Raw genomic sequence first — 14781 nt, forward strand, 5'->3', positions numbered from 1 at the left:
CAAGCCCCCGCCATGGCGAATAAGCGACCGCAATATGCGGACGGAACGTTCCGCATCGATTTCTCGCTGATGCCAAAGCGACCGTCTCCTTCGGAGACCGTCGATTTCATGTGCGAGCGGCTGGGAATCGGCGGAAAAAAGTGCAAGTCGACCAGCTGAATAGTGCGAAGAGCTGTGTGTTTGTGACGATGGAAAGAGTGGAGGATGCGGAGGCCATCGTCAAAGAACACAGAGGAAAGAACTCCATCACTCACGAGGGAAAGCACTTTTCCATCAATGGGGCCCTTTCCGTTGTAAGTTATTAGGCTGAAATTTCAGCCTGTCAGCTGTTTGCATTGTATAGCAGTTTTCGAGCAGCTTTCTAATTAGGTATAATATACAGGTGGGCTTATCCCAAGGTGTATGAATTTAGAAGACTTATTTTAATCGCCTCTTTTTCTGAATGAAGATTTTAAGAGTGTTTTGTGTATTCTTCAAGCCTCCAGAAAGCTTGTTTGAGCAAAGGTTTTCACTCATTCTGTCAAAAAGAGATATTCAAATTTGGTTATAAAACACATGCTATGAGACCATCTGGACTACATACACTTTGATTCTAGATTCGACCACGTGATCTCTTTAATGCACCTTGGGGTAAATGTAAACAACACCGTGTTTTCGAGTAGGTACTCGAATCTAATTCTAGCTTTGAGGTTAGAATAATCTAGACTGAAAATTGCAGGCTAGTTTTTTGTGTGGTTTTGTATGGAGTGTTTACATGATTTCAGCCTCCAACTGTCAAACTCCATACAAAAAACTGACTAGAATCGTGAAGGGTCCCAATATTGAGATGGTAGATGGGGCGGTAGACGTGTCCGTGCGCGATCTGCCTCATCTAATCCCGGACGAGAAAATTGTTGCCAAGGTGGCACAATACGGTGAAGTCCTATCGATCACCAAGGGCGTATGGGCCCCCGATTCACCGTTGGTTGGTGCGCTTAACGGTGTGCATGTGTTGAGGATGAAGCTATTAAAGCCCATCCTCTCCTACGTAACACTATGTGGGGAAGTTACAGGTGTGTCCTATCGTGGTCAGGCACAAACTTGCCTCAACTGACCTTTAAGGTACCGCTCGATGTCCTTCCTGCCCCATTTCCTGGCCCTTCCACGGATGAACCGCGAACGGTAACACGTAAGCGAACCACTGAGTCAGATGTCGAGAGTGACGCCTCAAGTTCATCCATGAACAGCTTTACGATGGTCGCCAAGCGTAAGCCTGGTCGACCATCCAAAAAGGCCACTACCACTAACAAACTCTGAATTTCGTTGCGATGGATACGGTGACCAATAATATAGGAACAGTTGTTAATAGTGGCTATAATATAGCTACTATTAACATCAACACCATATCAAGCGCAACGAAATTAGAAGCTCTTAAGACATTTATCAGGACAATGGATCTGGATGTTATATTTCTGCAGGAAGTATATCATACAGATCTAGCGCTTCCAGGATACAATGTTTTGTCTAATGTTGACGCGTCGAGGAGGGGTACGGCGATCGCTTTACGGGACCATTTAAAATTTTCTCACGTCGAACGCAGCTTAGACTCACGTCTGATCTGCGTTCGGTTGGAGAATATAGCCACCCTGTGTAATGTTTATGCTCCTTCAGGAAGCCAGCGTAGGGCGGAGCGGGAGGAATTTTTCAACCGTACCGTAGCGTTCTACCTGCGGAATGCATGTCCTCATGTCATTCTTGCGGGCGATTTCACCTGTGTGTTGAAATCGAAGGATGTCACGGGTGGGGGGAATTTCAGCCTTGCTCTGCGAAACGCTGTAAACAGCATGGGTATGAGTGATAGCTGGGAGGCTCTCAGAGGCAACTCTGTGGAGTTTTCCTACATCACTAGTGGTTCGGGGTCACGCATCGATCGTTGTTATGTCTCCTCTTCGCTGGTTACACAGTTAAGGACTACCGATATGCATGTGCTCTCCTTTTCGGATCACAAGGCACTCACAGTGCGCCTCTGGCTCCCAACCCCGCCTAACCGTTTGACCTACAACGGTTATTGGCAGCTGAGGCCACACGTTTTAAATGAAAGAAACCTGGAGGAGTTCATATGCAAGTGGAATAACTGGACTAAACAGCGTCGAAACTACGGCACATGGATCTCGTGGTGGGTGGAGTTCGCGAAGCCTAAAATAAAATCATTTTCCGCTGGAAAACAAATGAGAGATTCCGAAGTTTCCACTTGCACCACGAACTCCTCTACAGAGGGTTGAAGTCCTCATACGAGCGATATCTGTCTGACCCTAACGAGTTGACGAATATCAATCGTATAAAAGGTAAAATGCTTCTCCTTCAGAGACATTTTTCCGAGGATTTCAAACGTATCAATGAAACCCGCGTATGTGGCGAGAACACTTCGACCTTCCAGCTTGAGGAAAGGAGGAGGAGGCGAACTGTGATCGAAATACTAAACATTGAAGACGGGACATCCTTTACTGATAAAGACGCGATAAATGTTCACATTAGGAGCTTCTTTTCAGAGCTATACACCACAGACAACACAGATAACACACAAACAGACGACACATTTACATGCACACGCGTCATTCATGAGGATTGTGATATCAATAATGGTTGCATGGAGGAAATCACTTCTGGTGAGATCCTCTATGCGATCAAAAACTTCCAGTCTCGAAAGTCCCCTGGCCCGGATGGAATTCCCAAAGAGTTTTATCTCCGCGCGTTCGACGTCATCGAGCGCGAGCTTGGGCTCGTGCTCAAGAGGCACTCCGCGGAGAAATTCCTCGAGGCTTCGTCAACGGGGTCATAGTGCTGGTGAGGAAAAAGGGGGGTATATCGCTCCTTAACACAGACTACAAGCTTTTGTCGAAGGTTCTTAAACCCCGTCTCGATTGTATAATCGAGAAATGGGGAATAATCTCGACAGCGCAGAAGTGTTGCAACAAACCTTGTAACATTTTTCAAGCTGTACTCTCTGTTAAGGAGAGGGTGGTTGATTTGAAGATGAAACGCAAGTGTGGTAAAGTCATCTCCTTTGATCTTTCGCAGGCGTTCGATCGCGTCGATAGAGGCTTCCTCTTTAATAACATGACCTCTATGGGTTTCAATCCTGGGCTGGTGGGGCTTTTGAGAAGGCTTGGTGATCAGTCCTCCTCCCGTATCCTAATCAACGGATTCCTATCTCCCTATAGAGTTAAATAGTATAGAGGATACTATAGAGGAAATAGTTCCATCGGACGATCCGTTCGTCAGGGGGATCCACTTTCCATGCACCTTTTCATCCTATACCTTCACCCCCTCATCGCTAGACTAGAAGGCATATGCTGCGACCAGGATGACCTGGTCAATGCGTACGCTGACCACATCTCGGTGGTGACTACCTCATCCCAAAAAAATCGAGTTGGTGCGTGAGGCTTTTGAAGCGTTTGGCAGAGTCTCCGGAGCCCGCCTCAACGTCGACAAAACCATCACGCTCGACGTGGGATACATCACATCAAATGCCATTCAGATCCCTTGGCTTCGTACCGTGGAGAGGCTTAGGCTCCTCGGTATGTTGTTTACCAACAATGTACGAGAAGCTATGAGTCAAAACTGGGACCTGTTGATCCACCATTTCCGGCAGCTGGTGTGGCTTCATCGCGTGAGGGATTTGAACGTGGTGCAGAAGGTGGTTCTGCTGAACACCTTCCTACTCCCCAAGCTGTGGTTTGTTGCATCGGTTTGTGGCGCCCGTGCAATGGAGATAGCGAAGGTGACCTGCACCGTGAACTCGTTCCTCTGGGATGGATCCGGATGCTTCCGAGTCCCACTGCAGCAACTGGCGCTGCCTCACAACCGTGGTGGGCTTAACCTTCACCTTCCTGCCATCATGGGCAAGGCGCTGTTGACGAACCGGTATGTTGCGGAACAGGGGTGTCTACGAGTCGGAGGTCAGCACATTTCTTGTGCTGGGAATCCTCCGAACATCGCCGCTGTTTCGTCAACGTACCCGTGTCTGCGTATCGTCATACAGCAACTTGGTTATCAATCAACATCAGACGCCATCACGACACGCTGGATTTGCCAAACACTGACGGAAGTGCTACTTGAGCCGAAGGTAGTCTTGGAAAATCCGTCAGTGAATTGGCGGCTACTCTGGCGCAATATTCATCGTTCCTGTCTATCGCAGTACGCGCCCTTCAACGCAGTACGCTCTTCTTGCTGGTAAACGGCAAGATCAGCCATGGAGAGGTGCTGCATCGAATGAACCACGTCCCATCTCCGTCATGTTCGTTTTGTCCTGCAATAGACACCCTGGAACACAAATTCGCTGGCTGCAAAAGAGTTGCTGATGCTTGGCAGATTCTGCACCAGCGAATTAGCGTTGTAATTTCAGGGTGTCTTCGTCTTCGTCAACATTATTGTTCGGTTTGTTGCGTTTGCCTGTACTAAATGGCATTAGTGCAGGTAAACGTAACCATATCCTAAGTTTGTTTGCGAACTACGTCATCCACATCAATGGAAACAATAACGCTGTGATTGACATAGAAGTTCTGCGTTGTTCCTTGTAAATATTGATGTTAAATAGAACCTAAGCACGTTTTCAATAAAACAGTTTATAAAAAAAACTACACTATCCATACAACAGTCCGCACTCATTGGTTGAACTTCGATTCCCTGCCAACTATTAAATATGTGCTTTTTAGTTGGCACGTTTTTCCATACAAAAGAAATCTGATTTTTTTTTCGGCAGGCCATGCGATTTTTTGTAAATTTCACAAAAACCTGATTTTCCATACAAACCCATGCTTTTTAATTAAACTGTCAGCCAACTATCGAGCGTTCATCTAAAACGCATGCCAACTAAAAAGCGTTCAACTATTGTGTTATAACTGCATATACTATTCAACATTATCAAATGAATGTTGAGCGTATATCAAGTAACCAACGACAGATTGTTTGAGTTTCCATTGTTGAAATTTATTTTACGGGATCGATGTGTTTGCGTCCGATGTTGAGCTGGCTAGAGAAACCCTGTATTGACTATTCATAGCAGAATAGTCAGTCCAACGTATGGAGGACGGTCCATTCGGGGTATCCATGTTGTTATTTTTATGAGTTGGTGACTCGTATATGCCGATAAGGTGTGCTTGCATGTAGGGGAATACTTCAAGAGAAGTTTTCAAAACAGCTATGCAGCCAAGAAGGATAGCGTAGGACAAGACGGCTCTAGCGTACGACAAGAAGGATAGGCTAAGATAATAGCGAGGAAACTAGCGCTGCACGCCATGGCCGCGAACCTTAGCGGAAGGGTCAAAGAAGGTCGAGTTTGGCGCAATTAGCAACAAGTAGTTATAAAACATGACAAAAATCAGACAATTTTTTAAGAGTGCGCATTAAGTATGAATCGCCGATGCCGAAAATTGTCGGAATAAAATAAATATTTCCTATAAATAAAAATGATCGGCTTTTTGGTATCGTTTTTGTCTGTATGTACAGTTTTGCATCACGCAATAACAACAACGTTGATTTGAGCCAAATTTGCCACATAGGTAGTTTCTAGTTCAGGGTATGATTTTTGGTGCTCCTTTAACACCTACACCCTCTTCTTCCTCTTCGCTTTCCCTTTTCTTTCAACAAGATATAATGATGTTGTTGTGGGCAGCCGTGCCGACCCCTGGACTTGCCGTGGTAGTTGTGCTGCCACTGGTCAATGTCCAGGGTACGACAGTGTGTCACGCACACTGTCGTACGCACACTAAGCGCGGGCCGCTTAGTGTGTGTTGTGCGCTCGGACAAGCAAGTGTTGCGAGCAGCCGGCGAGCAGGGCTCCCGGCAGGGCACGGTACGGCTGGCGCGCGGCTGAGTATTTTATTGTGTATTGTGCTTGTCAGTGTTATTTATTATGTGTACTGTAATATTAGTGTTTTTAATAAAGTACCTGAGAGCAAGCCAAAGACACAACAGTGGCGACGAGGATGGGATCCTCTTACGTAAGGAGGATCCCTAGAAGAACCCGCGGTCGCCATCGCGATCGAGCGCGTCGGTTGGAGCCGGCGCCATCGCGATGGCACGGGTCCCCGCGACAGTGGGACGCCGTTCGACAAGGACCGCTGCCGCCGCCGCCGTTAAGACCGTGGCCCCGGCTGTCGTCCCGCGATAGGGACAGAAGGGACAGCCGCACACACACACTCGGCGATGTTTGATTCGCCGGGCTGCAGGCCCAGGGAGCGCCGGCAATGGAAAGGTCGAAGCCTGAATGCCGGGCCATCTGCGGCGACGCTAGGTGTCGTCGGGCTGCAGCCCAAGGAGCGCCGGCAGTGCAAGAGGCGAATTGTCTTTCTGCCTAGCTGCCGGGCCATCATTGGTGACGCGAGAGGTCACTGAGTTGCTGTCGCTGTGTTCGACGGAGAGGGGGCGAGATGCCATGCCCCGCTGCAGCCGTCGTGTTGGACGGAGAGGAGGGCGAGGTTCCATGCCGCCCCGCTGCAGCCGTCGTAGACCAGTGAGAGGGGGCGAGGTCCCATGCCGCCCCGCTGCAGCAACAGTGTCAACGGAGAGGGGCGAGGTTTCATGCCGCCCCGCTGCAGCAGTAGTGTCAACGGAGAGGGGGCGATGTCTCATGCCGCCCCGCTGCTGCCGTTGTGTTTGACAGAGAGGAGGGCGAGGTTCCATGCCGCCCCGCTGCAGCCGTCGTGTTTGACGGAGAGGAGGGCGAGGTCCAATGCCGCCCCGATGCAGCAATAGTGTCAACGGAGAGGGGGCGAGGTCCCATGCCGCCCCGCTGCTGCCGTTTTTATTCGTCGGAGAGAGGGGGAGATCGCATTCCGGCCCCAGTTGCAGCACCGACGTGTTGTTCCCGACTTGAAGGGCGAAATGTGTGCCGTCCTTGCTGCAGCAATTGTACCACCGCTACAGGATGCCATAACGGGCTGCTGGGATATGCTCTTCAGCCGGATGAGGCTTGCGGGACAAACCGGTCGCCGCCGGAGAGATCGCCAGCAGCAGCGTAGCAGCGTGCGGAACGAGTTGCTGGGTAATGCTCTCCTGCCGGATGAGGCTAGCGGGACATTACGGTCGCCGCCGGGGAGATTTCCTGCAACGTCGTAGCAGCGTTGCGGTAGCCGGGTAGCGGGGTCGCAGCTTAGGAGCAGCATTTGCGCAAAAATGCCCCAGGACAAGGGTCTATGGCCGGAGGGTGTCACCACACCGATATTCCCGCAATGGAATATGCGCGTGTCGGTTCGACCCCCTCCGGATAAGTAAAAGGGGGAGATGTTGTGGGCAGCCGTGCCGACCCCTGGACTTGCCGTGGTAGTTGTGCTGCCACTGGTCAATGTCCAGGGTACGACAGTGTGTCACGCACACTGTCGTACGCACACTAAGCGCGGGCCGCTTAGTGTGTGTTGTGCGCTCGGACAAGCAAGTGTTGCGAGCAGCCGGCGAGCAGGGCTCCCGGCAGGGCACGGTACGGCTGGCGCGCGGCTGAGTATTTTATTGTGTATTGTGCTTGTCAGTGTTATTTATTATGTGTACTGTAATATTAGTGTTTTTAATAAAGTACCTGAGAGCAAGCCAAAGACACAACAGATGTGAATACTGATACACTGATGATGATACACTGAGAAAAATTTAATCCATTCCGGATAAGGGGAAGTGATTGTTTAAAACCATTGTTCTACCTAAATAAACCCTCCTCTTATTTATCCTTTGTTTTCCTTTCAATCCTTGAAAATACCATATCTACACTTTATGTGGCAATGTCCAGAGATTATTATTATTATTAAATCTTTATTCAACAGACAGTTATAGTCCTGATAAATTTTGATTAGGTGTGAATTTCTGATATATTTGGATAGTTTTATGGCAACGAACAAGATTCAGTACGCAAAAATAATGTGCAAAAACTTGCCATGACTGACACGTTAGTTTCAATACGGAGCAGTAAAATTTGCTGTTAAATTGATATTGGTGTCACTTTGATTATCAATGTTTTTAAACTGCAGTTAAAGTAGCAAATTCTTACTTTTGATGCTGTCTAAAGTCCATAAATTACAACAGGTTGTGCAGTCCAGTTCAGATCGTCATTTTACAGAGGAGTGCAAGGTGTCATACAAGTCCTTAGTACCCGTTATTCCCTTCCTGTCAATCTCCATAGAAATCTTCATTCATTGTGGCGACCAAAATCAGAGTTATAAGCCCACCTGTAGTTTATCTAATTACATTAGTCTTGGAAGGATGCCTGATGGAAAGCTTGAGATCGTTTGTAACATTCTATCAAAAGTAACTCGTGTTTGTGCTGACATCTGATTTCATCTGATTTCTAAACGTTTTGCAGAAATATAATGTTCTATCTTTAGTACCCATACTTTAGTAGTTTATCGAAAGATGGGTTCAACATTTTCCAAAACAATATGCCAAAAAGTGTGAGAGCTTGCGTTTTAAATTCCTGTCGGCTGAGTGATTTTGCTTTTTTCTTATAGATACGCTTAATTGGTCACCAAGTGTCTCAATTGATGGCTTAACATTAAAAAAGTAATGTTGCTAAATTACATACATATGAGTAAGACATTAACAATTTTGTATGAGGTAGAAACTAAATCGTGAGTTGCTTATTTTAAGAGCTGTTCATCAAATATTCGTTTGCTAAAAAATTTAATCACCGGAAGGGGTATAACATAATTTTTATTGATGGTTTAACCATTTTGCTAAAATTGTGCTGAATTGAAAGCACAGTTTTATCAAAATAACCATGTTTAATTTTCCTTCTACAACTACAGCAGTTTTTGCAATTCTAATCTTTTTTATGTATTTATGCATAAAGAGAGAAGGTAGAAAAAACCGACAAGGTTTTATGACGATGCATGGTTTTATGACGATGACAATTCACATAAAAACCTGCGAAGTTGCAAATCTCTTCATATTTCAGGAGTCCGGAATTGATTGACATGTACTATAGAAACAGAAATGCTTTTTCAAATAAATTTTGGCTCAAGCGGTCGCGGGCCAAACCAAATGACCTGGCTCTAACCAAAACCAAAAGACCAAAAGATGTTGCCCTTTGGCACGCGGGCTATCAGTTTGACATCTCTGGTATAACAGAATTTGATTTTTTTTTTTTTCATCCATATTACTATAAAATTATCTGGAATAAAATGCTCGTTTCTATCAAAATTGTTACAGTTCAAACGGACAGCAAATAAAAGCCAACTTGCTCGATTGGTGGTTAACTATGAACTGATTTATTACAAAATAAAGCATTAATGTATGCCTAGGAAGCGAAATTCTGCTGAGGCAAAATCCACTGTTTGGTAGTCATAGCCTACTACATCTCCCTCTTTTTAATAAAGGTCGTATGATGAGAGCCATCGAGGGCTTCTCGGTGTTCGTACGGAACGACATAGTGAGCTTCCGATGGATTCGGATGCACGGATTCAGATGCGATGGATTCGGCTGTGACGGATTCGGATGCAATGGATTCCGATGCTAATGCAGATAGTTGTTCATTGGTTGTTGGCGGGTTAAAATCGGGTGGCGGATTTTCAAAAACAGCTGGCACCGTAGAGTTCAAACTAATAGCAACATGATTGCCGGCTGGTTTCACAGCAGCAGTAGTACCAACTTCTTCTAATAAAACTTTCCATGGAAGTTGTTTCGGAACAGCCCAGGGGTTTCGGAATCGTAGCGAGAACGCATTTGGTTGACATGCGATCTAACCAGCTTCTGTCTTCCATGCAAGTCAAGCGACACGACATAGTTAACGGATCCACGACTTTTTGTGGTGTACGTGTTGTTCAACATGCACCAAATCATTCGCTACAAATGATCGCTTGACCGCTCCATGCCGTTTGTTGAATTGTTCGTTTTGTTTGTGATTAACGGCTGCAGTTGGAGGAAATGGTTTCCTGAACAGATCCAACGTAGTGCGCATCGTTCTTTTTAAAAACGCTTCGGCTAGAGACGTTCCCTAAGGTGTATTCCGGTTGGGTGTTGATCGGTACACTGAATGAAACGTCTGTAGATGATGTAATGTCGGTGATTCCCCCTTACCTAACTTCTTAAGGCCGCGTTTGAGGGAATCCACGAAATGTTCAGCTTGGCCATTCGACTGCGGATGGTATGGAGCAGTACGAATATGGTTGATGCCATTCTCACTGCAAAACTGTTGAAACTGTCCGCTCGTAAACTGCGTTCCGTTATCTGAGACTAGCGTGTGTGGATTGCCGTAACGGGAAAATGTTTCACGGAGCTGGTCAAAAGTTGTTGTCGTGGTGATGGATCTAGTGCGAAAAAATTCGGGCCACTTAGAGTAGGCATCTACAATCACGAAATAGTGATGTCCGTCGATTGGGCCAGCGAAATCGACGTGTACTCGTTGCCACGGCCGGTCCTGGAGAGGCCATGATTCCAGGGTTGCTTTCGCCGGAGCCTTCGCTGCTTCAGCACATGCATTGCACTGACGGACGAATCGCACTACATCGTCGTCAACATTCGGCCAGTAAATGTAGCTGCAAGCCAGAGACTTCATACGCTCCATTCCTGTGTGTCCACGATGTACGATTCGCTTCCGGATTTTTTATGGAACGACGATTCGATCGCCGAACATGACGCAGTTATCGACGACTGGAAGTCCCTCACGTCTGACGAAGAACTTTTTCACATCACGATCAGTGATTAGCTTCACGCATGCTGGCCATACTTCATTGAGGTAACTAATCACTTGCTGCAGAACAGCATCCTTACGAGTTTCAGCCACAATCATCTGATGTGTGACTGGCAGATTGTTGATGGAGTCTTCGAGAATCGCCTTTGCTTCGGTTTCGACATAGACAGCAGCTATGACCTAATCCTCATCTGGTCTGCGCTGTAATGACATCAGCCGGGACAGAAAGTCTGCGTAGCCGAAATTCATCGTCGAGATGTGCTTTATCTCGAAATCATACGAAATCTCGAGAAGTGTCAAAGCTCATCGTTGCAGACGATTGACTGTGTAAACTGGTATACCTTTTTTCGAGCCGAAAACTTTGAGCAGCAGTAGATTATCGGTTTGGAGAGTGAAATGCCGTCCGTACAGCATCTTATGGAAACGGGTGACAGCGAATATCAATGCCGCCTTTTCCACTTGGCCGTAATTCATTTCCGCTGGCGTCAGTGAGCGAGAAGCATGTGCGATTGCCTTCACCTCACCGGTCGGGAAACGATGTATGATGACAGCGCCAAGACCATACTTTGATGCGTCTGCCGCGACGATGATCTCCTTAGATGGGTCATAGTGTGTAAGCAGCAGGTCGGAGAGTAAAATGGTCTTGAACTGCTCAAAAGATTTCTGACACTCTTTAGTCCAGTTCCAGTGAGCATCCTTTTTCAGAAGGTCATCCAGGGGAGCCCTGAGGTGCTTCATCTGCGGAACGAATCGACCATAATAGTTGATAGCTCCGAGGTAGGAGCGAAGTTGCTTCACGTCCTTCGGGGGTGGCATCTTGCCATCGGGCAGTAGCATGGACGGACATCAGACTTCAAGTATAACTTCACTTGGGCTTTTGTACTTCTACCCAGCGTGCTACGAAATACCTCCGGAAACTGGTGCTTGAGGCGATCAACGTATTGGTCAGAGTTTTGATGTACGACGTTGACCAAGCTGTTAATCGGTACGGACCACAGATCAAACAGATCCATAGTATCCATTCCTAAAACGTTGAGATCGGCGCTATCAGAGATGAAAATGCACCCTGTCTTGGTCACGTTATTGATAGTGATTTCGACTTGAAACTCTGTGAGGAGATTCAAATCACTACCAGACGCTGTAACAGTCTGGTTACGGTTGAGTGGGTGGTCGTCCGATGTTAAACCATGTTCCGTTCGAAATGATGGTGATGTCGGACGCCGAATCGTGCTGAAGCTTGACTGCTACCCCGTTGAGCTCGACCGATACGAATTTGCGTTTCCTTCCGACGTTGCGAAAAGTGTAAATGCCATTCGTCTTCATGTTCTCTTTGGGCTTCCATTGCTTGAAAGGTTTTGATCCAGCGGGATTATTGCTTGAACAGTAGCCTTCTTTATGTCCTTGCTGCCTGCATCTAGTGCAAGCGTGTGATGCAAACGGTGCAGTTCCCCACATTTCCACCTGGGTATCTTGGGCACTTTGTTGTTCTTCTTCGAAGAGGAATGATTCTGGTTGCGCGAAATGGCGTTGACGGAGCAAGCCTCCTTGTGTTCCACCATCTGTGAGTCATGCTTGAGGTTGGCCACACGATTACATTCTTCCACCAGGTTTTCCAAAGTTACCTTACTTGCAGCTTCTCCTTGTTCAACAACTGCAGTTTCATCAGCTTCCAGTTTCGAAATCAATCTAGCTCGGATGTCCGCATCCCAAAGCGATTGGAGTCCACAAATCGGAGAGCTTTGAATTGATCCGACGTGAGCTTGGAAAGTTGAAACGCTTCGCAGTGTTTGTTGACCATGGCAGCATACGAAGTAAAATCATCCGCGTCACTCTTGGCGTACTGCAGGCGCTGGTAACGGGAGTGAAAAATCGACTTCTGGCGTCCAAACAACTTCTTCAGTTTTGTAACGGTGTCATCCAGAGAGAAATCGCGAGGATGCTTTGGCAGAATAGTGTTCACGTACTTATCGTGCAGAGGGGTGCTTAATTTGCGTAGAAGCAATCTTACACGGGCGGTCGTCTAGAGAATGGCCGTCCTGAATGAAGGCGCCTTCGTATCTAGCGTACCATGCTTCAAAGAAAACTCCCGCGTCCGGATCGTACAGGAAATCTTGGATTCCATTTGCCAACGACTCGATTGTCTTCTCGCTTCCGCTAGCAGCCGTCGGAAAAGTTCGATTTGCTAAATTTTCGATCTGCTGCTGCTGCTGCTTCACGACGAGATTCGTGAGCTGAACGATGGCGTTTCGCAGATCTTCTTGGGACATTATCGTTATTTGATGATTTCGCTAAAAAGACCTTCGAGATGCTTCTGAACTTTTCCTCGTCGTCAAATGTTGCAGTACAAACGGAGAGCAAATAAAACCCAACTTGCTCGTTTGGTGGTTAACTATGAACTGATTTATTACAAAAGAAGGCATAGGCTACTATGCTTAGGAAGCGAAATTCTGCTGGGGTAAAATTCGCTGTTTGGTAGTCAAAGCCTACTACAAGAGTAAACTGCAATTACTTCTCCTTTATTCTCCAGAAGTGATTGACAGCAAGAAATTTAACCAATATAATCTTCCTAATAGTAAATTCGTCCACTTTTCCAACTATTAGTCGTTTGTCTGTAAACACTTTTTCATGAAACTGTCAAAAGCGAGCTGAAGCGCGAGGTTTTGCATCGACCTGTTCTCCTTAATATATCTTGGTAATTTGTATCATTCTTCTCCATACCTTTCAAAACACTAAAAACCAAGTCGGCGTCAAGGATAATGTATTTAGAAGGTTGATTTTTATCGCTTTTGCTGGGCGACATTGTGGGGGATATCTGTCACTCTCTGCATACAAATTTCATTACCCCGCACCACCCCTCCCCGATTTTTATACCGATGTCGATGTCAAGAAATGTCATTTTGCTCTGAACAACTTCACCTTGTCATTTATAACACCTTGGTAGGCGTTGCGTTTTCTATAGTCGATGTGGTTGCCATTGTATGGATGTAAACTAAGTAAAAAACATCAAAACTACCGCTGGAAAGTAATGCTGATCAGCCTTTACTAGAATTTTATAATAGAGATAGGTGAAATGAGTTTCCATAGGAACGGTTCGCTTTGTTCTTAGCAACACATACGTAGTACACATTGGTGTCCTCATCGACGGCATTATTTTGATCCAAAAATGGATTTTAATCAGTTCAGATTTGGTTTAGCATACAATAAGAAATATTTTGAGTGCTAAAGTATTTCAGTGCAAATAACGAAGATTCTAAGATTGTTTGTGTATTAGGCAAGTCATCAAAAAGCTTGTTTGGGGAAATGTTTTCACCCATGCTGTCAAAAAGTGACGTTCAACTTTTGCTATAAAAACAGGCTATGAGACCACCTGATCTTCATACACTTTGCGTTACACCACAAATGTGTTAACCTTGTAACTTCCTGGACAGTTCTTAGGCAGCGGTCTAATGTTGTTGCGCGCAACATTGTTGCTCGGAAACATATCGCTGAGGTGGTCTATGAATGTTGCTGGCAACATTTCACTTTGACATTGTTTAGCGTCAAAAATTAACCAATTAACAGCTCAGAGTTTATTTTTTTATCATTCACTTGTTGAATAAAGTGTTGAAAAAATAAAATATACACCAAAAAATGTATTATAAATGCAAAAATTCCAAATTGAGCGGAACAAAACACACACTGCTGCTGTGTCATTTCATACACCCGATTACCATGACCAAGGTAAATACAAAATGTTTCCAGACAAAAATCAAATTGGTTTAAATTTGGCCGGCAACAAAGTTGCGCTAGCTGTCAAAACCCATACATTTTGCCAGCAACAATGTTGCGCGCAACAAGATTAGACCAGTGCCTTACTGTACATTGCAGAATCGTTAAATATCAATGAGGCTACTTTTGAGCCATAGTGATGTAAAAAATAGGATAATATCTTAAATAACCATAAAAACCAAGTTACGCAATTTTGTAACTTTTTTGAAGTGGTGTTCAAAAATAAGGTTATTTGTTACGCACATAAAGTACCAATGAATCTTATTTACTAAAACTTATAAGTAATTACAATGATAATCATAATTGGCGAGTTTTGTGGCCATTTCGATAAAATAGAAGGTTCAGTAGCTGAACCTACGCTA

The 14781-nt window shown here is 45.7% G+C and overlaps 2 protein-coding genes across 22 annotated transcripts in view; one reads left to right on the forward strand and one right to left on the reverse strand.

The window, feature by feature from the left end:
• The window catches only part of LOC1269030 (plectin), a 64048-nt gene that overhangs the window by 26364 nt on the left and 22903 nt on the right, over nucleotides 1–14781 (forward strand). The gene's annotated exons all lie outside the window — the stretch shown is intronic.
• LOC133392919 (uncharacterized protein K02A2.6-like) lies at nucleotides 9870–10525 on the reverse strand. The gene has a single exon (XM_061655526.1). It carries the CDS (start codon nucleotides 10523–10525, stop codon nucleotides 9956–9958), a length of 570 nt encoding a protein of 189 aa, XP_061511510.1. The 3' UTR covers nucleotides 9870–9955.

Source organism: Anopheles gambiae, chromosome 3 (genome assembly GCF_943734735.2).
Source record: "Anopheles gambiae chromosome 3, idAnoGambNW_F1_1, whole genome shotgun sequence".
Taxonomy (NCBI): Eukaryota; Metazoa; Arthropoda; class Insecta; order Diptera; family Culicidae; genus Anopheles; species Anopheles gambiae.